Here is a 24,309-nt window from a genome sequence, read left to right as displayed (position 1 = left end):
GAGGCTGCTTCTCTTTGTGCAAGGTAGGGGGGGAAATATGTGGTATGTCCTAATATTTTAAAAAGTTCAAATACTTTCTAGTACTTCAAAAAAAGACACACTAGAAGGAAGAATGAAATATAAAAACAGCTCTAGGAGGAAGGAGGGGAGGCGACGGGGCTGGAGGGGAAGGCTCTGTGTGCACATTTCTACCTAGTTTTGGTCTTTGAACCTGTCCATATTTAAGATGTCCCAAAATAAAACTAAATCCAGCATAAAACAAAAGGCATGCTTCCTTCAACCTGGAAATTCCACTGCTAGGGATTTCTCCCAGAAAGAAAAGGATGCACAAATACACAGAGATAAATGTGAAAGGGTGTTTTGTTCCATCAGTCTGTAATGGCCTCAAGCAGGAAACAACCTAAATGTAACTAATGTGATTCGTGTAATTACTATATAAACATAATTATTAGCTAAACGAATGGCACGTTAGAAGTCACCAGAAAGAATGAGGTAGAACTATTTTTGTGGGTGTGGAAAGACACCCATGAATGTAAGGAGGACTTAACTATTAAGGACACAGATGCCACGACCAGACCCTACAATCCTAGCTCTGCTGACCACTGGCTGTGACGCTGGGTATGTCCACTTCTGTGTGCCTCAGTTTCCTCATCTGTAAAACGGGAATAATAGTAATACTTCCCTAACGGGACCGTGTGGATTGAATGAGCCAACGTGCGGAGTACTCGGTACACTGCCTAGCACAAGGGAAGTGCTACCATGTTATAGAATTCAATGAAAAAAAGCAAGATGTAGAGCAGTTGTTCTAGAATGGTCTCATGGTGGGGAGAGAACATACACACACACGTACGCACACAGTGGCTGTACGTGCACAGGAAATTCCCAGAAGGATGTTTAAGAAAGATGAGGGATTTGGAACTCCTAATTTCCAGCCCTCTGTCCCTGCCCGTCATCTTTGGTAAAAGCACATACTCTTTCTTCTATTTAAACCCAGACCAAGGGCTGAAGCCCTCCTCTCTGTCCTTCGGCCAAGCACCCTCCACGTCTGCTTTTCTGTGCTGGGCTGGGTCTCCTCCTCCATCGAGCAATTAGCAATTCTGGGACAGGGTGGCTTCCGGGAGAGGCTGGTGTGGCCCAGGCCCCGGGGCGAGAGCACTGCCCGCTGGAGGTCCTGCCCTGCCCCAGCTGGCTGTCCCTGCCCGCCTCCCCTCCTGGGACCGTGCTGCCCACCCCCACAAAGTTGCTTTATCTGCACCAACTGATCTGATAACAGTCAGGATCTTCCCAAGCCCCCATCCCCCAGTGGTTTGACAGCATGAGCTCCTAGAATTTAAGGAAAAAAAAAAAAAAAAGAGCACATAATTTGTGGCAAGTGGAGTTCATAATCTGTTAATTTATTATCGTTTCTGTCGACCTGGAGGGCCATTAGCAGAGGTAATAAAGGGAGATGTAATTATAGGATCTGAGGCCACTCCAGACACAGCTGCTGTCACTCGGCAGCCCATATTTCATCGGCCGCTGGCATTCTTCTCTCCCCAGTGAGAGCCAGACGGTGGCTACCTGGGAGCAGGGCCGCTGAGGAGCCCTCCGTGAGGAGGCCTCTGGGGGGTCCCCCCCGCAGAGGTGTGCACGTGTCACCCTGGCCTGGGAGGGCTCCCCTGGCTGGCGGAGCCTCCAGGCCACCTGGGGTGACAGGACAATTCATCAAGCGATACCCACTGCCTCTTAAAGGCTGCTGCCCCTTGCTCGAACCTGTCGCTCCCGGGGAACGAGGGGTGGGCGCTCTAAAGACTCGGGCTTATCCGCTGGGCAACCCAGGACTTGGAAAGTTCAACTCCAGGTAAAAGCCTGCATGTGTGCGGGGTAAGGCCACTGCAGACAGACTGAAACAAAGGAATGGCTGCTATTCTGAGTGAGCCGCAATCAGCCTGAGCTCCCTAGGGAGCTCACCCATGTGAAAGTGTCCTGTGTGTTCAAACATGTGAGTGAAAGCCGGTGGGGGGGGGGGGGGGCTGCTTAGAAATGAGTTTTGTGCTCAAACGATCCTTCCTACTGGCCAAGCGGGTCGCTCAGCGCCTGTGTACATATGTTAGCTTCTGGCCTGCAGCCTGAAAACTTGTGTGCGTGGCGCCCTGCTGCCCTTCTGGGCTTTTCCTCCATGGCCACTGCCCATCAGTCCTGAAGGCCTAGCTCAGCGTCTGCCCTCTGCCCCCACAGCCCATGGCATCCCTCTGTCCCGTGGTTCTCCTTGCTGCCTCCTAAGTGTGCAGGAGATGGGAAACAGGGTAGAGGTAAAGGGAAACAGGCAGTGGGGTGGTAATATTGAAGCAAGTGTCATGGAGGTTCCTCATGGAGGTCTGGTCTATTTTTGTACGTTTAGACTTTCTCAGGAAAAAGTATTTTGTGGGGGAGCCTGGGTGGCTCAGCCGCTGAAGAGTCCGACTTCGGCTCAGGTCATGATCTCACGGTTTGTGAGTTCAAGCCCCATGTCGGGCTCTGTGCTGACAGCTCAGAGCCTGGAGCCTGCTTCCGATTCTGTGTCTCCCCCTCTCTCTGCCCCTCCCTGCCCTGCTCATGTTCTGTCTCTGTCTCTCTCTCTCAAAAATAAATAAACATTAAAAAAAATTCTTTTTAAGGAAAAAGTATTGGGGCGCCTGGTGGCTCTGTCAGTTAAGCGTCCAACTTCAGCTCAGGTCATGATCTCACCGTTCCGAGTTCGAGCCCCGCGTCGGGCTCTGTGCTGACAGCTCAGAGCCTGGAGCCTGTTTCGAATTCTGTGTCTCCCTCTCTGTCTCTGCCCACCCCCCACTCGTGCTCCCTCTCTCTCTCTCTCTCACACACACACACACATACACACAAACATTAAAAAAAATTTAAAAAGGAGTATTTTACTAAAAACAAAATTATCCACCTTATTTATAAATGAGATCCTTGGGGCAGAAATTAATCTACTTCTTTGTATCAACCACAACTCCTAGCAAGAGACCTTACTCAATAAATGCATGCAAAGGCAAGTATGAAGTGCCCTCTGTATGCCAGGCTATGGACAGATACTGAGAGGTTAGCTCATACTGAGTCATGAGACATGGTCTCCTGTGCTTAAGGAAAGTGGGCTGGGCTCTGCTTCAGAGTGCTAACCTGAGCGGTCTTAAGGAACCTTCTGCTGTCCAGGAACCAGGATGGACAGGAGCTGACGTCAGTTCCAGGGTGGGGCCCTGGCTTGCATCTACCCTGCTAAGAAACCTGGTCTCTTTCTGGCTCTCTCTCTCTCTCTCTCTCTCTAAAGGCCAGTGAGCAGGTCTTCAGGGGAGTTTTCTGTCTAATCTGAGATGGGATTAAGTCGATTAGTTTAAACATATCAGGCACTTGATATGTCATCGCCCCTAATATGAGGTTTACATGCAGTGGCAGGAGACGCTATTAATTAATTTTACCTTAAACACTAGAAGGTCAGGCCCAAATAATTCAGCATGCAAATTTATGCAAAATAGGCAAATTAGTGTTTCAGACAGACAAATGAGCCCCTATGTTTATTTTATTTTTTAATCAAAAAGAATCCAGCTCCGGACAAGGGAAAAGGAAGATGTGAAAGGAAGCTTTTAATACTATCAGCAAAGACAATGACACCGTCACGGTCCCTGCCACTTATCAAGCACCCACTGTGTGCGGGGGCTGGGCTGATAGCCCTGTACCATCTATTACGATTCCTAATTCACAGGCAAGGACACTGAAGCTCAGAAAAATGAGATCTCTTCACAAGGCCAGTAAGGACAGAACTTGGATCAGGGCTCGGGTCTGTCTGGATCCAAAGTCTGGGCCCCTAACAGCCACTCTGCTCGGCCCACCTCCCTCTTGGTCGGGCACAGATGGGAGATGGCGCTGGAGGGAGGGAAGACAGGAGAGAGGAACGGGTGCAAGGGAGACAGCGTCTCCTGGTTCTACGCCTCCCCTTAGAGGTGGCAGGAAAAGGAAGCGGTGACCTGGGGGACCGCCAGGCGCCACCCCTGAGCCATCGCTGGGATGCGATGGAAGAGGAGCGTGTGACGGCGGAGAGGGCAGGATGTGAGGGGCAGGGGGAGCTGTACCGGATTCGGCCCCGGGTCAGTGGAGCAATCCGGGCTGAGGTGTCTTACGCAGTGGCCTGACCCCACGTCTGTGCTGAATCAGCACAGGCCAGATTCAAAATTACTGAGTGTGTAATCCCAAGAGGCTGAGCTCCTTAGTAAGGGCGTCCAGCTTGGATCCCCGGTGAGGCCCCCCCCCAACCCCGAGTCGGAACGCCAGGGGCCATCTGCGCAAGGAAAGCTATGCTTCCTGCCAGCTAAGTGATACCAGCATCAGCTCCCGAGCCCTCGTCTGCAGGAAGACTCCTTCATATAGGTTGTGCACACACGCGTGTCTTCTATAAAAACATTCTGACTCCCCCCAGTCAACTGCGGGCCTTGGCATCTAAAGTCTCAGACACCTTTGCTACACCACCGTGCATGCTACATTCATTTTTCAGAGCCGGCGACACACACAAAGAGGACCTACAGACAGGAAGATAAACTGCCCCATGTCACATCGCTAGTAAGAATCCGAGTCCGTGGTGGATGACTGCCAGAGGAAAACAGGATGTCCCCACCACACTATGAGACAAGCTGTAGAAACCTTACGAGGCATAAACTGCACAGGCTTTCGAAAGCTCCCCAACACGTGTGTAATGCAAAACACGCGGGTATCGGCGTCTACAAAAATAAAATTAAAAACCAGCTTCCACCGTCTGTCCAGACGGAGGATGCTGAAGGAAGGGTGTGGGCCACACGCAGCGAACAGCCGTACCCGGAGTCCATTATCACCTGAAACGTATTTATTACATGCACCTTCCACGCCACCTATTAAGAGATGGGCCTCCCGTAAGATCAGGCAAGTGGCAATAGTGAGCCGGCAGTGAACGTGAACATGGACCACACGTCACACTCATCCTTGCATTTCATCCTCACGGCAAAGCCCACGAAGGAGGTACTGCTATTATTCCCTGTTCACAGAGGGGCTGGGTGACCCACCCACGGTGACACAGCTAGTGAGCCGCAGACCCAGATGCTGAATCCTTTGAATCCCAGACTTTGACTCCCCAGCCCATGTTCTTAACCATCCAGTCCACTGGCCGCTAAAGAAAGCAAGAGACTCAAATTCTCTGCTGCATTTTCCCAGCACATTTCCAATAAGGTCTACAAGAAAACCCTTTGGCCTTGAAGGACTCAGAGAACTTGCTCTTTGAATCTCACCTATTGTGAGAAGCAATCATCAACCCTCGAGAGTGATCACTGATTCTGAAGAGCCCCCAGCAGTTCAGGAACGTTACTGGACCTCCCAACACCTGCTTACCTCCAATCCCACGAAGAGAAAAGGAGCCCAGAAGAAAACACGGCTCCTGGGTCCCGGGGCTCCCATGCATCAGAACCACAGTGGCGGGGACAGTGGCTGAGAGTCCCTGGCTATACCACCCCTGCCCGGTCGTATGGGACTCACCTGGGATGTGCTTGGCCCAGCCAATGATGACCACGAGCTCCCTGTCTGCCAGGTCACAGAGAGTGGTCAGGGCCTTGATGTCGCCCTCCGGCATGCCAGGGGGAGGCATGGCATAGAGCTTGTCCGGCTCGGCCACCAGCAGGTAGGAGACAATCTTGGTCACTGCCAACAACCAGAGGAGGAATGTGAACATTGGGGGAGGAGGGAGGGGCCGGGGTGGAGCCTGCAGTGGCTCGGAAAGAAAAGTTGGGTTCTGAGGAGTCTCTCCCCTCACCCTCCCTTTCTCACTCCACAAACTTGCTGGCCGTGTTGATTTGGGCTATTAAAAAATAGCCTTCTAAGGGAAGTTGCTGGTGACTTCCCTTGAGAGGAACCTGCTTTGAGTGGCAGGTGAGGGCGACATGTTCTGGATGCCGGGGCCCATGCCTTCTTAGGATCGTGCTTCATTTGGAACCACATTTTGTAAATCCCACATGGAAAGGCCTTCCGAATGAAGCCTGAAGCACCCGACACCCAGCCGGCCACCAACGCCACCTCCCCAGGATCCACACTGTCTCTAGCCAGCAGCGGGAAGGTGGCATCTCCCCACGGGGGCCAGATGTCCCAGGTACCCATGCTGGCAGAAGGAGCATGGACTGCCCTGACACTCACATGGCTTTTTAGCGGGTGGAGAAATCTGTAAGCTCAGGTATGGGCTGCTCTCAGAGTCCAGCCGTCGCTTGTATTTCTGGCGGCCTCCACGCACTCGGTCAAGGCGCACACCTGTTGGGGAAGAAAGGGGCAAGGTGTCAGGCTGTTCAGCATCAGGGGTGTTAGCACTAACTCTGGAATCGCAACACTGGCTTCGGCCCCCACGACTAGATGGCTTTCCAGCTGCCCCATGGCCAGCTCAGCCAGGGAGTCCTGCAATCCTAAAACAACTAACGGTAATGACCCATCCCAGCTGCCCCGGGCCCGGCCCTGCCTCTGGATTCAGCATCCTCCTGACATCTATCCCGAGCAACCCACAGCTTGAGTCTTTCGTCTCCAAAGGGAAAGCACAACGTAAGCACTCCTCTAGACGTTAGGGAAGGAAGACTTGTTATTTTAGATCTGCTGTGAATCCAGGGAGGGTTGAGTTGGCTTGCAAGACGGGAAAGGACCTCTCTGCCACTGGCAGGCACCTCCAAAGAACAAGAACAAGAATGTTCAGCCTTTTCACGTAAGCAGCATCTGAATGGGTGTTCATTACAGATGTCAATTTCTGGGTTCCACTTTCAGAGACCGTAGGATGGAGTTCTACGGTCTGTCTTCTAGACTAAAGGGAGTGTGAGGACTGGTCCGGGCAGTGGTAGTACCCTCAGTAGCAGGGGCGTGGATAGCCGTGGACCAGACTCTCCTGGATGGGGACGCAGGTGGTCCTGGCCACACCTGGAAAATGAACTCCTCAAAGTCTCCCAGCAGCAGGTGCAAAAGCAGGTGTGGCCACTCCACACTGACATCCCTTCCCAGGATGAGGCCCGATCCTACAGAGATCTGCTATTTCCCTGCGTCGATACGGCCTCCCAGGAACCCACCCCACCCTCAGCAACTGCAGTCTAGACAGACATGTTCGTACCATTTGACATCCCTCACCAGCCTGCAGGGTGGACAGGACCTCAAATAGGTTCCTCATCCAAAGGCACACAAGCACAGACTGGACACCAACCTATGTGGCCTGCCCTGAAAAACGGGTGGGATCCAACGAATTAGCTCCAAAGTATGAACTATTCCAGGAAACAGAGCGGCTCCCTTAAGCTTACCATGAAACGGGCCTTGATTAAAACGCATAAAAAGTGAGAGAAAGTGGGGCGCCTGGGTGGCTCAGTCGGTTAAGCCTCCGACTTCGGCTTAGGTCATGATCTCACAGCTTGTGGGTTCGAGCCCCGCGTCGGACTCTGTGCTGACAGCTCAGAGCCTGGAGCCTGCTTCGGACTCTGTGTCTCCCTCTCTCTCTTCCCCTCCCCTGCTCACACTCTGTCTCTCTCTCTCTCAAAAATAAGTAAACATAAAAAATTTTTTTTAATAAAAAATAAAGATAAAAAAGTAAGAGACAGAGTCCTGAGAGGAAGAGAGCTCAGTGGCCACCTTAGCCTCTGAGGTGACAGGTCAAGTTCAACTTCCTGTTCCTTTCCCCAAAGGTCAACAGCATCACCCTCAGAGTCCTAGTAGTTGATCTTCAGGGCACTTTCCTGCTGCCACCTCCTCCTGCCTGTCCTCCTAGCTTGGCAGTGGCGGCAGTTCAGGCCCTTCCTGGGGAGAGGCCAGAAGGCAGCAATATGGGTGACCGAATGGAACGAGGATTTAGATCCCGTTCAGGCCAAGGGTGATTTGCTGGCTGTTTCTGAGGATGTACAGCTACTACGGTTAAGTCCCTGGGACGCGAGAGAAAGTTTCCGGGGCAATGAGAGCCATAGAAAGTGAAATCGCTTTGTTTGCTGAATAAGAGGGACCAGCCTTTCAACTGCTAGTTGCCCTAAGGGAACTGGGGTGGGGAACTGGCATGGTACCGTGCCCACGTGCTCCCACTCAAGGGCTCAGACCTCCTCCTCCTTCAGGGCAGAGGGCAGGGAGGATGTTGTGAGCCACCAAGACAGATGGCCCAGGGGGACTCTATGTGGGGCCAGTCACTGCTCTGCATTTTCATCAACGGCGTCCTTTTCACCCCCCAGTCTGACATTCCTGTACTTGAAGCTGAACATGGCTGCAGTAAACTTTTCTGGAGGGAGACGGTCTACCCAGCATCCCACCCCTGCTTCCCGCTTAAAGGTAATTCCCCTATTGTGGGTCATCTCGCAGTTGGGGGGCCTGTGCCCACTCCAAGTCTGGGTATCTAACTTGACCCTCTGGAGGCTGAAGCATGGGCTGGTGACTCAGGAACAGCTAACGGGAAGCTTTGATCAAACGACACCAAAACGGAGGGGGAGAGCTGCTCAGGGCTGCAGTGGTGGTCAGCAGCGGGGATGTGGGCACCCTGGGCCACACTCTCCTGGCTACTGCATCTCTAGTGCCTAGGCTTTCTGGAGCTTCCCTTGGTCCTTGTCTGGCTTCTAAGTGTGGTCCTTGAGCCTCCTGAGAAGCTTCCAGTGAACTCCCCTGCTGCTTTGAGGGGCAGAGCGGATTGCAACTGACCACGCCTACAGTTGGGTTGCCTTGGACCAGACCCTGTGACAAGGAGAGTTTATCTGGAAGGTGAACCCAGGAAGAAAGCCAATCACGAGTGTGTTCCTGAGTAGGTGAGCAGGTTACTGCCGTTGCCAGCTGAGGCTCAGCCTCCCTGAAGACCCTGGGAGACAGGGCAGGACACTCCCCAGTTACCCTGCTGCAGATGAGGGCCTTGGGGCATCCAACCGCCCCTCCTGGCAGTCACCAGCCCTTCCCGGACCGGGGCTGGGCGGGCTGTAGGGCCCAAAGCAAGCCCTGGGCACAGCTGCGGTCACCAGGAGGCAGTTCAGTCAGCATGCATGTGACAGAGCGCGGAGTGAAGGCAGGTGGGACACCGGCCACTGCCCTCCTTCTCGAAGGGTGGTCCAGGCCAGGCATCATCCGGGAGCTTGTCTGAAATGCAAATATGTCAGGCTGCCCCCTAGGAACGGGAGTCAGCACTTCAACAAGGTGACTCGGAGGCACAACGGTGTTTGGAAAGGGCTGCAATATAGCATCCTACAGACTGGCAGCGGCCCGGACCTTGAAGGGGACAGAGGAGGCCCATCCGGTGCAGGAGCTAAACCCACATGCTGGTGGGGCTCTGGCTCCCAAACGCCACCCCTCCCTTCTGGCCCCCTCAGTGAGGGCAGAAGGAGCAGGCACACAAAGGCAGGAAGGATGGCTCCTCCTTTGAAGGTTTTGTGGGGAAAGTCCTGTTTTCCTGACACCCTCCAGTGATATAGCTACAAAGCAGCTCCCCCCCCCCCCCCGCCCGCCTACAACACGGACACCGGACGTCGTGAGCCAAACCCTCCACCAGGCTCTGCTTTGTCTTAGAAAGCTGGTAAGACTAAAAGTGAGAATGCCCGACTTCATTCACACAGGATGAGGAGGGGGCCCATTTCCTGTGCACCTACTGTGTGCCGGGGTCTGACCGGAGTCCAGGATGAGCCCTTCCCCACTTCACTGACTTTCTCTCCTGAGGCCAGTCTCATAAGCTCTCCCCTACACCCACCCGGGTGGTGTAGCAGGAGTGGAAACTGCTCAACAAAACCCTGAAAGAGGCATGGGTCCCTTAGCAAGGCAAGGAGATGGGCAGTTGCCACTTCTGTCACAACCTCCATCTAGAATGTTCTTTGTCCTGATATAGGGCCTGGCCTGTAGTGGCTGTTCAAGAAAGTCTTGATGCATACAGGAACGGCTGGGCCTCCTTCCCTTGGGGGCCGGGTGCTTCTTCCAGAGATCCAAGCTCCAACAGCACCTCTACAACCAGGGGCTGCTCCCCGTCCCATTACAGGGTCTGTCATGGTGCCCAATGCCCAATGGATGCTTAGAAAGCCAGAGCTGGGGGCGCCTGGGTGGCTCAGTTGGTTGAGCATCTGACTTCAGCTCAGGTCATGATCTCACAGTTCATGGGTTCAAGCCCCACATCAGGCTCTGCCCTAACAGCGTGGAGACTGCTTCAGATCTTTTGTCTCCCTCTCTGTGCCCACCCCCCCAACCCCCTCAAAAATTAACATTAAAAAAAAAAAGCTGGAGCTTTTACTATCATCATCATCATCACCATTATTATTACCATTTTTCCCCAACAAGTATGTACAATCCTCTGGTAAGTCACAGTCATAACAAACATGAGAACGGCCTAATTTGTGGAGGCCTTTCTCTGTGTTGCCCCTTGTAATCTACAGCATATAAAGCAGGCACAATTGTCCCCATTTTACAAACGAGAACAACCGAGGCTCGGGTGACTGACTAATCTGCCCAGTAAAAGAGCCAGTACGTATGCTCTCTGCTACTCCAGGGTACAGCTCCCCTGGGCCCGGTGGGTGTAATCTCTCCTCTAAATTTTCTCCTTCAGATCTTCACAGCAGGATGGTCAATGGCTCCAATCAATACATGCATCAGTTATCAGCTTATTCTGTTTTCTTAAGAAAAGTAGACTGCTGGGTTCGATTATGCCTCAATTGATGTCTGGTATGAGCCAGGTTTGCATCCTGGCTTCCTGCCTGCTTTCCCAGATCTTCCCCCAGCCACAAGCCCATAAGCGCTCCACCCCATGGGATCCCCTGGTCAAGGTCCCAGACCCGTCTCAACGGCCTTGGCCCAGTTGGCTCTCATAGCCTTGGTCTCCTCATCACCAGGTACGGGGAAGGAGGCAATGGTAATATCAACTCTGCTCACCGAATATGGCTCTTGTGACACCAGAATGACACAACAGCAGGGAAAGGCTTGGTAAGTTGGCAGTGGTTCAACTGGCCAAGGGAGGCCGTCACTGCCACTGGCCCACACGGCAGCATTCACTGCACTCTGTGTGCCACCTCGTGCTTGTTTCTCTCTGTTCCTATCCACTTTTCAGTTCAATGGGTTCCTAAGGGAAAGAGCCCAAGTCAGCTCCATTTTCACCCAGCCCGTGGTAGGCAGTCAAGTGTCTGAGTGAAATGATGCACCAGTTCAAATGAAGCCCTGCGGGCTTAGGAAACAAAAGACTCTCAGGGTCTTATCCTTTTCCCAGCTTCCATCTGTTCCCCCCAGCCTCTAGAAACTCACTCCCTTAGGACAGCCCATTCCTCATCAAAGTTTCCCCTTGTATTGAGCTAAATTCTGTCTCTAGGTCACTTTCTACCTACCCTCCATCCCACCCAATGAGACTACCCCCTTTCACAAGACAACCCCTTATGGACTTGAACATCCTTGGGCACCCTCCTTCTGTGGCCAAGCACTCCTTATTTTCTATATGCGTACAGTGTTTTCAGGCCAATCACATCCCTGCCTTCTACGCATTTGTCTTTATTGATGTGGGCTCTGAACTGAGAATGGTCAGCTTCTTCAACACAGAGACGGGACAGAGGTCTGAATTCCTCTGCCCTCTGCCTAAACAGATGCTGGTCAACTGTGTTTGTACGTATTATCTGCCAATGTGTTTTTATACTTTATCTAGAGTACACTGCTCACAATTTTAGTAAATGAGATAATGGCATGGACTGGGTTCTCATCCTGAGCGCTGCAGCAAGATGCTGTATCATGAATCCTTTAAAAACAAATCACCAGATTCTAACGGTTGGGTCTGGCAGACATTATTAGTTGCCTACCCAACTATCTTTTCATTCCCTCTCTTTCATGCTAACAGAACCTGGATTTTGTTTATAGAAACATCCTACCCCTAGCACTACCCCTAGTCCTACCAATCCTGGTTCCTACTTTCCCAGTTTCTGTGGTAGCAAGTGCTGGTCATATGACCTGGTTCCAGCCAATGGGCTGTAAGGGGAAGTCCATGTTGGGGGCTTCCGGGAATGGTTTTGCTTTTCTGGTAGGAGAAACAGATATGTTTGGTGCAACTCTGTTGCCTTTCTCCTGCCCTGACCTGGAAGGTGAAGGTTAGAGCTGTGGTAGCCAAGTGAGGACGTCAAAGAACACCAAAAAAAGACAGAAAGAGCCTGGGAAATGCCAGCAACTGCCGATCTCCAGAATCCCTGGTAGGTAGGGAAATCAATCTCCTTTATCGACGCTTAAGCTACTAGCAGTCAAGTTCTCTGTAACTTGCAGCAGAAAGCAGTTTTAACTAATAAAACGGACAATTACTTCTTAAATTAGGATGCTTAAGTCTTACAAACACCAAATGGGAAAAAAAAGAGAGAGAGAGAGAAAGAGAAGGCAACTTGAACTTGAAGAGTTGGCTTATTGTTTGTGTTCTCAGAGTTTTAGCAAACTATCTAAAAAAGTAGGCTCAGGGAGTATATTAAAATACTAATTAATTTATAATCGCTGTCTGGGATTATTAGATTCCATCATCTTATTGATACTTTCTGAATTTAAAGCATTCATAACACTTACACGTGAGCTATTCCAGATGTCTAAATACCGTAATGAATACACACCCTTTGTTGAACCACCGTTTAACACTGTTAATCCCTTAACACGTGCAGGCCAAAATTTAAGCATTCACAAATTTGCTAAGAATACAAAAAGATCAATAATCCCTGGAATCCTGTGCAGGATGTTCCTGTGCATTCTGAGTCCTGTAGTTGACCTCAGGACTAGACAGGGAGCCAACACGACAACACCCCTAAATCTTGTAGACAAGAATGTAAGGAGAAGGTCACATCTACCGAGCAGCCGTTACTTGGTGCTGCCCTCTGCTCTGAGCATTTCACGTAGGGACTGCAACAACCCTAGAGGGAGATTCTATTAGCCCGTTTTACAGATGGAGAAATTGAGGCGAAGCGAGGGTGAGTAACTTGCCAAGACCACACAGGTAGGAATGCAGGTCTGACTTTGACCTCTGAGAACAGCTACAATTCTCACCTTCTCGTTCAGGCAATTCCTGCCAGATCTTTTCAGGCTGGCACTGTTAAAGGCTCCCCACTGTTGCTAGTCCTGGGGTCCATCACCACTTCTGACTGGTTCCCACGATCGCACTCACCCCTCTGTAAATAGTCCCTTCATTAAATCCTCTTTGGTGGCCTGTGAGGGGACATCGGCTCCTGCCCAGCCCTGACCAAGACAATGGGGAGGTGAGATGTGCTCAGTCACGCTTGCAAGGAACAGGGGGAAAGGGAGTGTGAACGGGAGGAGGAGCCAAGTCCATGCTGAGATGCTTCATCACAAGGCCTGAAAGCAAAGACCCAGAACCTTCCTGGCTGCAGCTTGCCGGGCATGCCTGGTGACTCTGTTTGGAGGGTAGCAACTGTATGGGGGTGCACAGAGGTCTGTGCCTCTAAAGCAGAAGAAAGAAGCCCTCGCCTCAGGGTCAGACCTGGATGGAATCCCTGATTCTACCCCCCCCTAGTACCTGAATGACCTGGAACAAGTTTCTTCACCCTTCTGGGCCTCAGTTTCTACACCTGTACTAAAATAACAGTGTGGCACCTCATAGGATTATCGTTCAGGATTGAATGAGTTAATACACGTACAGCACCGAAGGTGGTGCCTGGGCGGCTCGTCGGTTAAGTGACTGACTTTGGCTCAAGTCATGACCTCCCTGTTCATGAGTTTGAGCCCCGCCTCAGACTTGCTGCTGTCAGCACAGAGACCCCTTCACACCCTCTGTTCCCCTCTCTGTCTGCCCCTCCCCTGCTCATGCTCTCTCTCCCGCTCTCTCAAAAGTAAATAAACATTAAAAAAAAAAGTTTAACTAAAAAACTAAAAATAAAATAATAAAGCACTTAAAATATTGTAAATGGCACCTAGTAAGTGACCATTAAGTGTCAGTTAATATTACTATTATTAAAAATACTTCACCCTTGAAACTGTTCCCTATCGTGACTGTATCAATATCAACATCCTGGCTGTGATACCACACCGGTTTTGCAAGCTGCTACCACTGGGAGAAACGGTATTACTTCTGACAACTACATGTGAATCTACAATTATCTCAAAAATAAAAAGATTAATTAAAAAAATTTTTTTAGCTGCTTGCGGAGATACGAAATGGTGCAGCTGTTGTAGAGAACAGCTGGGCAGTTCCTCCAAAAGTTAAACTGAATTATCAGCCATTCTTATGATCCAGCAACTTCATTCCTAGGTATATCCCCAAAAGAACTGAAATCAGGAAACTCTAACAGGTTATTTGTATTTCAGTGCTCATGGCAGTAATACTCACAACAGCCAAAAGGTGGAAGCAACCCAACGATCTATCGACAGACGAATGGATAAGCAAAATGCGGGGTCAAACACGTAAGGGAATATTACTCAGTCATAATAAAAAGGAATGAACTCTCGACACCTGCTACAGGATGGAGGAAACCTGAATACATTACACTGAGTGAAGGAAGCCAGACACAAAAGGAGAGATAATGTAGGATTCCACTTATAAGAAATATCTAGAATAGACAGAGAGCCGATTGGAGGTTACCAGGGCCTGGGGGGGAGGGGGGGACGGTGGTGGAGAGACTGGGGGTTACCGTTTAATGAGTACAGGGTTTTCTGATTGGGATGATGAAGAAGTCTGGGAAATGGAATTGCTGTGAATGTGCTTAGTGCCACTGAATTGTGTACTTAAAAATGGTCTTCAAAACGGCAATGCACTTTAATAAGCAGTGAATTGTATCTCAACTAAGTTATTAAAGTTTTTTAAAATACTTCTCCCTTCTCAGGTGAGTAGAATTAAGTAACGTAAAATGCGTGAAAGTAACAAAGTGCTTGGTACACAGTAGAAGCTTCATAATTTCTTTCCTTTCTTCTGCCTATGGAAGGTGGTAGGGTCTGGCAGGAACTGACTGCCTTCTTGGAAAGAGAGAGAAACACACCCCCTTAGTTATAACAACATGAATCAGGTTCGTTAAACAAAACCCTTAAGGAACTTAAGGAACCCTTAAGGTTCAGAGAGGTTGAATAATGTGCCCAGGGGCACACAGCTCCACGAGTTCTCTCTTGAATATGCCCACAGGGTGGAGCGCTGCCTCTGTCCAACCCGGGACACAGGTTCTGCCTTGGCTGCAGCTGTAAGGCTCCCAGCCCCCACCAGGCTCGTCACCAGGCTGGGATCCCTCCACCCGCCGTGTCCCATTACTTCCCAACTCAGGGCACAGGAAATATTAAAGAAGCCGCAGGGCCACTCTGGGGCCTAAAGTCCTTGCAAGGAGGGATGGCAGGCCCCCAGACCTCCTGATCCCATGCCCATCTGCTGACCTCTCCCACCCACCGCAGGTGCATCAGCGTCCAGAGGCAGCGGCTGCCACGTCCTGGATCAGATGTCCACTTGCTGACTTGGTAAGATCAGCCTTCTGGCTTTTTTCTTAATGGAAGTAAAATAATTCCTGCTTCCCTCCACCTCCCTCCTTTCTTCTCATTTTCCCTCCCTAAGCTGGACAAGATCCCAGTCTTTCGGAAGTAAAAATAGCCACGTGTGCAGGGGGCACAGCAGCCGGGGACAGTTCAAGTTTCTTTCTTTTCTAGCCAGGCACTAAAAATAACCAGCTGAAGCTCTGAAAAGCGTGGCCCTCTGCACCTGGCCCAGAGCCTGGCCCAGGCAATGCCCCTGTCACATTTCTCCTCCCACAAGAAAGGCTCACACCAGGCTGAAGAGAGAAAGGCCCCCGAGCCCGTGTCCTCTGGCCTCCTCTGCAGAGCTGCTATCCATGTCTAAGGGCAGGATCTCTCCTGACATGGCCAAGTTTTTCATGGTCAGGACCCTTCCCCTCGCCTTACCCAGAAATCCCACCCTCCCAGCCCACCCCACCTCAATTCAGTGTCCCTGGTTTATGAATGATGTAAACAGGTGCACATTTGTGCAATGCTTCACAGTTTACAAAGCTATTTCCAAATCTCATTAACTCTGTATAACAATATTGAGGGGGGAGAATTATTATGTGGAATATTATTATTGTTATTATTCCCATGTGAAAACTGAGGCTCAGAAAAGAGGGGTAACTTGCTCAGGGTCACACAGCCAGGAAATTTTGGAGGGAGGATCTGAATCTTGACCTCCAAATCCTATCTCCTTTGCTTTGAACTTGAGGCCACCAGTCTGTGGGATCACTGGAATGCCCTGGAAAGCCCTGGAACAATACAGACTTTGACTACCTACTCCTTTGAGGTTCTGAGTCAGTAGGTCTGGCATGATGTCCAGGAATGGGTAATTTCTCAATGTTCCTCCAGTGGTTCTGATGACTTTCCAGATCTGGGAGCGCTACACTAAACCTGTTTTAGTCAATACTTGATCTGACCAATATTCTTCCTTGGGGACTTAAGGGTTGACTCTGCCTACAAATTCTACAAAATGACAGCTGACTCATCTCTAACAGGGAAAACCACCCAGAAGGTGATGTGGATATCCAGAAGCTGCAGGTCATGGGGGCATGCTGACGGGTGCCCCCAGCAGAGCAGACGAGTACCCTAAGCACTTGTCTACACCCCTTGCACATGGGGGGCTTCCTTTAGCTACCTGTCCTGCAGGGAGTTCTGGGTAACGGGTGAGCTCACCTTGCTGCCTAGGACGGGATGGCTATTTGGGGCTGCCTCTTACCCTGGTGCCAGATCATAATGGTGACAGCCTCACGCCTGACTCACTAAAAGTCAAGAGAGCCTTGTGAGTGGGTAAACCCACGTGCTACCTAGTATTCTGGGATTTGTGCCAACGGTCCCTGGTGGGTACCATGGCACTGAGTGAGGAGCCCCGGCCTCCTGTCTATTAAAGTATTCATCTCCTGCTGCTCTCTCCCCTGGACCCTTCTCACTCGGGCCATCATGGGCCCAAGGACATTTCAGCAAGCCTGGGTTCGTCCTGCATTCCGAGCCACCAAAAAGTCTCCAACACCGTACATGTGACAGGGCCAGGCTATTTAGACCCAGTCTCTTTCTCCTTCCTTTCCCTTTCTTTTTTCCTTTGAGGAAAAGCTACAGCCTTTGCTACTGGCCAAACCATCAATTCTGAGTTGGGATGGGCTTCTTACAAAGAATTCTCACATAACCAAAGAGACTAAATACCACCCAGCTCTGTTATTTACTAGCTGCGTGGCCTTGGACAAATTAAACTCAGTTGCACCATATCAGGCATGGCAAATAGCTGTTGGCTGTGCCGCTGCCTTCCGTTTCCTAGTCTGTGGCAGACATTGCTAATAGGTCACAGCCCTCTTGCCTACTGATCCCAACTGTGCCTAAGCCTTTGGATGACGTATCTAGGTGGCCACTCCCCCCGCCACAGCTGTCAGTCTAATGGTAAAGGCAATTTACCATCCAGGAGACTGAATTGTTTCTCAGGTTCTTTCTACCTCTAAAACTCTGATTCTGTAATAACAGGTCTTAATCTGACTCCGGGAACCTCTGAGGTGGGCTTCAGGGGTCCTGTGAAGCTCCTAAAATCGTCTGCAAAATTTTATGTGCAAGTACTTGCGTATGTTTTATGGTAGAATTCCCACCGGATTTTCAGAAGAATTCATGAGCCCCTAAGTCAATAACCATTGGGTTAGAGGCTGTCACAGTAAACATCATGCAAACGAATGACTAAATAAGATAATTTCAGATTGGGAGAAGTTCAGTGAGGAAGTAAACAAAGGGGTATGATGGAAACGAAGTGGGAAGAAGAGAGGCCTTTCTGAGATGACATTTAAGTTAGATCTGCAAATATGAGGGGACAGCGTTCCAAGCAGGAGGAACAGTTCAGAGCTCCTAGGGTAAGCAAGAGCCCATCATGCTTGAGGATCGAAAGTCAGCCAGTGAGGCTGGAGGAGAGTGGGCAGGAGTGAGGGGGCAGGAAAGGAAGGGGACCAGATGGCACTGAAAAGGTAGGGAGGGGCTAGACCATGCAGGAAGGATCTTGAAGATCAGACTACAGTGCTTAGACTTTATTCTAAGTACAATGGAAAGTCTTTGAATGACGTGAAGCAAAGTGACAGAATCATATTAGTGCTTTAAAAAGATCACTCTGGCTGCTACGGGGATTGGATTCAACGCAAAGTGGAATAGGAAGTCCAGTTAGGCAAGTGTTGCGATGGTCCAGGAAGAAGATGGCACTTCCCTGGATCAGGGTCATGGCCATGGAGATGAAGAAAAGGGGGAGGATCTCAAATACAGTTTGGACACTGACTCCAAAGGAGTCCAGGATGACTTCTAGGTTTTGCTTGAGCAAGGAGTAAATAGGGGTGCCGTTCCTGAGATGGGGAAGACTAGGGTTTTGGGGGAGGGATGGGGCACAGCCAGATGTACCCTCTGGGTGTGTTGAGTCTGAGATGCCTCTTAAGCACGCAAGTGGGCATGCCAGCAGGGCAGTGAGGCACTAGCATCGGAATGCACGGCAGGAGGTGGAACTGCAGGTCTAAGACTGAGAGTCATCTGTATCAAGTCTTGGACCTAGAAGGGATCGCCTCCAGGGTGCAGGTGAAGAAGACCTTGGTTCCAAGTCCCAAATAACACCAACATGTAAAGAGCAGGAAAGAGAAGCATTTGCAAAGAAGGCTAGATAAACAGCACAGTGAGAGAGGTAAGGAGAAAACCAGGCAAACAGGAGGGCAGAGAAGCCAAGAGAAAAGGGCACAAAGGCTGGCCACGTGTTTGGAATATCGCCGAGAGGCTGAGTCAGGGAAGACGGGACAGGTTCGGCCACCCAGGGGGTATGGGGGCAGGCTCAGGGCTGTGGTCAGGGGTGTGGTGTGACCAGGGCAGACTGAGGGTAAAAAGCTCATCGTACTCAAAAATTGATCCCAGGGGCGCCTGGGTGGCTCAGTCGGTTAAGAGTCCGACTTCTGCCCAGATCTTGATTTCATGGTACGTGGGTTCGAGCCCCACATCAGGCTCTGTGCTGACAGCTCAGAGCTTGGAGCCTGCTTTGGGTTCTGGGTCTCTCTCTCTCTCTTTCTCTCTCAAAAATGAATAAATATTAAAAAGAAAATTTAAAAAAAAATTGGTTCCAGCAGGGTCTGAGATCTAACAGGTAAGGCAGATGAGGAAAGCATCTTTAAGAAAGCAGGCCAGGAAAATAACTTTTTGAATAACGTAAAAGTGCACACCACAAAGGAAAAAAACAGATAAATTCAATTTATTAAAATTACTAACTTCTGGGGGCGCCTGGGTGGCTCAGTCAGTTAAGCGGCCGACTTCAGCTCAGGTCATGATCTCGCGGTCCGTGAGTTCCAGCCCCACGTCGGCTCTTTGCTGACAGCTCAGAGCCTGGAGCCTGTTTCAGATTCTGTGTCTCCCTCTCTCTGACCCTCCCCCGTTCATGCTCTGTCTCTCTCTGTCTCAAAAATAAATAAATGTTAAAAAAAAATTAAAAAAAAAATTACTAACTTCTGATCATCAAAAGACTCCATCAAGAGAAGGAAGCCACAAATGGGGAGCTTTTTACAACACCAACAACTGAAAAGTGACTAATAAAATGACCAGAACATATACAGGTTTCTACAACCAATGAGAAAAAAATAAAGTAGAACAATAGGGAAAAGACTCAGACAAGCAACTCACAGGAAAGGAATCCCAAGTGGCTAGACCACATATGGAATATGCTTATCTGACAGTGAAGAGAATACATACCAAAGCGATAAGAAAACACTAGTTTATACACACTAAATAAGTGTTGGCGAGGATGGGGCAGCTGGGTGGCTCAGCTGGTTGAGCATCCTGCTCTTGATTTTGGCTCAGGTCATGATCTCCACGGTTCGTGAGATTGAGCCTCGCATCACGCTCTGTGTTGAAAGCACAGAACCTGCTTGGGATTCTCTCTCTCCTCTCTCTGCCCCTCACCCTGCTCTCTCTCTCTCTCTCAAAAATATTAAAAAAAAAAAAAGTGTTGGTGAGGATATGGGACAACCAGAACATCCGAACACCAGTAGTGAGTCAGTACAACGAAATAAAAAAGAACTTCCTATCATCTCATAAAGCTGAAGACGCACATACCTGTGGCCCTTCTACCCCCGGCCTGAAACCCCTTATGCATGTGCACTGGGACTCAAGGCAGCACTGTTCCCGCAGCACTAGAAAGGAAAAACAGACTCTCCCAAACTCATCCAGTGATACTCTAGTTCAGGAGTTTGCAAACTAAGGGCTGTGGGCTAAACCCAGTCCTTTGTCTGTGCATCAGAACACAGCCCTGTTCCTACATTTCTATATTGTCTGTGGCTGCTTTCCTACAGTGGTGCGAGTTACATAGCTGCAACAGAGACGTTCAGCTCCCAGAGCCTAAAATATTTATTTTCTGGTGGACTCCTGCTATAAAGAAATGGAAATGGATGGATTACAGCACCGTGCAACAAGAGCATTCACCTCAGAAAAATAATTTTTTTAAGCAGGTTCCATGCCCAACATAGAGCCCAACACGGGGCCTGAACTCACGACCCTGAGATCAAGACCTGAGCTGAGATCAAGAGTCGGATGCTTAACCAACTGAGCCACTCAGATGCCCCTCATTTCAGCAATAAATATACACAGTATAATTTCATTTAAAACAACAACCCCCCCCCAAGATATTCATAGAGATATAAACACATGATAAAACTATTAGGGGCGCCTGGGTGGCTCAGCTGGTTAAGCGTCCAGCTCTTGACTTCAGCTCAGGTCATGCTCTGCCCCACATCTGGCTCAGCGCTGACATCGCAGAGCCTGCTTGGGATTCGCTCTTTCTCTCCTTCTCTCTATGCCCCTCCCCCACCCCCCACTTGCTCTCTCAAGATAAATAAATAAACTTAAAAAAAAAAAACAACAGTACTACATTTAAAAAAAAGCTATTTGAAAAAAGCAAAGGCAAAATAATGTGAAACCAGAGTAAGTTACCTCTGAGGGCACAAACAGAACCTGAAAAGGATAGTTTTTTTCCTTACACTGGATGGAGGGTACCAGTATTCTTTATACTTTACATATATTTTTGGCATGTAACAGTATCTGCCCACTTAAATGCATTTTTTCATTTTTCCATACCAGTAGAGTTTTAGCTGGACAAATGGCATCCCAGCTAAAGACTACAATTCCCAGACGTCCTTGTACAGGTGTCGCCATATGACCAGGTTCCACCAATGGGCTGTGAATGGGAGGAACAGGTTCCGTTTCTGGGTCCCATCTTTCCAATGATCTGGCTAGGCTACACTTCCTCCTGGCTGCCTGAAAAGATGCTGATAACTGGGTCCACCTTCTATAAGAATGGCCAAGCTGCCAACCGGTCCCAGATCACCTTTGACCTTTGGACTGTTACACGAGAGATGAGAGAGGAATACACTTCCATCCTGCTTAAGCTTCTGGTTTTTGTTTGTTTTGAGAGGGGAAGAGAATCTTTTTTTTTTTTTTATAGAAGCTTAGCCTTAGCCTAACTAATATACTCTAAATATTTTGTGAATCTACTCGATGTTTGCTTTTTAAAAAAAAAAAAACATTTATTTTTAAGACAGAGAGAGACAGAGTGCGAACAGGGGAGGGGCAGAGAGAGAGGATGACACAGAATCGGAAGCAGGTTCCAGGCTCTGAGCCATCAGCACAGAGCCTGACATGGGGCTCGTGAACCGTGACATCATGACCTGAGCCCAAGTCAGACGCCTAACCAGCTGAGCCATCCAGGTGCCCCGATTTTTACTTTTTAAGGAAAAAAAAACATTTTTTTTTAAGCAGGTGGGGTAAAGAAGTGGATGTAACAAGTGGGGAAATTTTGTTGAAGGGAGGAGCACGGAAAAGTAGCAGTGAAGGGTCAATATATAGTTGTGGATTTTTTAAAATTTAATTTTATTTTTATAAAGGGAGAACAAAAGTATGTTTGGTGTGTGCGATGAAAATGATCCAGTAGTGAGGAAGCGACTGATGATGCTGGAAGCAGAAATGATACTCCAGGACTGAAGTCCCTGATAAAGAAGGAGAAAGAGTCAGAGCACAGGTCAGGAGACTGGCTTCTGACAGGAGCAGAGATCGCTCTCACAGGGGTGAAGACAGAAAACAACAGGTAGATTTGTGGATCCAGCAGCAGGTGGATAAGAAACTCCCCCACTTGCTTGTTTCTACTTTTTCAAGAAAATGGAAAGCAAGGTCATCAGCCAAGGATTGGGAAGAGAGGCTATGGGAGATTCAAAACTCCCTTCTGGATCACAGAAGAAAATCAATTATATCACATGATGCAGAATATCCATCTCCAATCCTACTTTGTGGTACCACTCCAGGGCCTTCCCTGAAGAGTAGAGAGCATGATGAAAATGGCTATGATTATGATTCCCATTTTACAGAGGAGAAAAGCAGGCTTACAGAGGTTTAAGTAAGGCACCCAAGGAGCTGATTAGCAGTGACGCTGGGGACTCACCGGGTCTGTCTGACCACTGAACCAATTATTTAATGCTCTGGCACACCCAAAGTCCTGAATGAACAGTAGTAAGATTTGGCACAGACAAGATCATCCTCTATGACTTCATTCAGTCAACATTTCCCCAGCCAGAGGTCATCGGGTCATCGTGCCTGAGTGGCCCAGATGCTTTAGGCCACATGGTAAGATCTCGTGAACTGTCAGACGTGTGCGTGCGTATGCATCTGTGTGCACGCGTATGAGAAGGAAAGCGGTCCGAGGGAGATACAGATACATATCGGCATTCTTGGGCTCTAGTTCAGAACTATTCTCCGAAGTGCTGGAGAGTTGGTTTGTCTCAGAGCACTAATGCATTTTGGAAAAGAGAAAGAATTTTTAAAGGCAAGCCATCTCTCATCCTCTTTCTTCATTCACAGGGCCAGAAAAGTGGTATTTCTGGCAGGGGCTAGAGGCAGAATACTCTATAAATACAAAGCCATTAAATCCCATGCAGCGGGAACCTGATCGGAGCCTCCTTTTAATTTCCTGACATGAGCTGGCCACTAACCCAATTACCCAGAATCCCCGGAGGAGCCCTCCGCCCTCCCAACAAGCACAAAGAGAGTGAGAGCATATTGCATGGATGTCGGCCCAGCTTTCACTGAAATCAAATATCTTTTAGAAAACACTTGGGGAAAAGGCAGGCAAGGGCTGAGGGGAGGAGGAAGTGGAGCGGGACAGGGAGGCTGCTGGCCCGAGGCAGGTGAAGTGAGGTGAGGAGAAGGTGAAGTTCGCAGGACAGGCCTTCCAGGGAGAGCTGCTGAAAGCCCAGAGCCGTGCTGAAGCGTGCGGGCTTCCTGTGAAAGGCAGCAAATGGTTTTCCAGGTCCTTCGGCTCAGAGGCTGGCAGGCCACACCCCAGCCAGGCAGGGAAGCCCAACTATCGGGGGAGAGCTGCTCCGCTGCTGTCCCGAGGGGACCTGTCATCCTGACTTTACACCCCAGACAGGGGGCCAGCCCCAGACGGAGGTCACCCCTGAGATGCCCACCAGCGAATCCAGGAGGAAGATCAGGATGATCAGGATGAGGTGAGTATGTCTCACCTCACGCGAGACCGCCTTTGAACCAACTACTCTAATAACACGCCCAGAAAGGTGACGGCTTAAAGCAATCCCACGGTGGATTTCACCAAGGAGTCCTTCCACGTGGTCCCCCCGCCCCGCTTGACCTGCAGGTGTCAACACCCCTGCTCCCCAGGTGAAGAAATGGAGGCCCAGGAGTGTAAGCCAGAGAGAGAACGTACACGGCAGGATTCCCTCAGAGCCAGGAGCGAGGGCGCAGGCCCCAACCCTCAACCCAGTGTGGATTTTGTGTCCGATTTCTTATGAAGAGAAAAGTCACTTTTTTTCTCTGAAAAAGCAGACTTTCACACACTGAATTTGCTTAAAGGGAGACAGACCTGGGTAATGCCTACATGGAACAGTCGATGATGATGATTCCAGAGCCGACGGCCCCAAGGCAGGGGGGAGGCTGAGTCACAAGAAGTCCCATCACCAGAGTTTCTCCTCTCTCCCCCACCCCCACAGGTGCTGGCCCCCAAATTATGAAGCAGTGTCTAAGGTGTTTTACTTGCGAAAAGAAAAACTGTAAAAGACAGGGGCGCCTAGGCGTCTCAGCGGGTTAAGCATCTGACTTTGGCTCAGGTCACGGTATCACGGTCTGTGGGTTCGAGCCCCGTGGCAGGCTCTGTGCTGACAGCCTGCTTTGGATTCCGTCTCCCTTTCTCTCTGGCCCTCCCGCCCCCCCCCCCTCCCCACCGCACACATGCTCTCTAGAGCTGCTGGACAGAAGATAGGAAACAGCTTAAGATGTGCAGGTGAGGTAGGGAGGAGGGGGAGCGGACATTCGCATCCCTTCTCCAGCCTCCTGCCACCCCCACACTTCTGCACAAGA

General features: G+C 49.9%; 1 protein-coding gene and 1 long non-coding RNA gene across 3 annotated transcripts in view; one reads left to right on the top strand and one right to left on the bottom strand.

Moving 5' to 3' along the window:
* Positions 1-24,309, bottom strand: part of ESRRB (estrogen related receptor beta) — a 173,632-nt gene that overhangs the window by 12,641 nt on the left and 136,682 nt on the right. For both annotated transcript variants that reach the window (XM_045451611.1, XM_045451609.1), the window contains exons 4-5: positions 6,163-6,273; positions 5,512-5,673 (exon numbers count right to left, since the gene is read on the bottom strand). In XM_045451611.1, coding sequence (XP_045307567.1) covers positions 5,512-5,673; positions 6,163-6,273 — 273 coding nt within the window. The remainder of the gene's footprint in view (positions 1-5,511; positions 5,674-6,162; positions 6,274-24,309) is intronic.
* Positions 10,221-23,899, top strand: LOC123584109. The gene is made up of 3 exons (XR_006705165.1): positions 10,221-12,149; positions 15,322-15,384; positions 21,828-23,899. It is a non-coding gene; the product is annotated as an uncharacterized LOC123584109 (long non-coding RNA).

Source organism: Leopardus geoffroyi, chromosome B3 (assembly GCF_018350155.1).
Source record: "Leopardus geoffroyi isolate Oge1 chromosome B3, O.geoffroyi_Oge1_pat1.0, whole genome shotgun sequence".
Taxonomy (NCBI): domain Eukaryota; kingdom Metazoa; phylum Chordata; class Mammalia; order Carnivora; family Felidae; genus Leopardus; species Leopardus geoffroyi.
The sequence above is the reverse complement of the archived record's forward strand: the minus strand, read 5'-3'. Positions and strand labels throughout refer to the sequence as shown.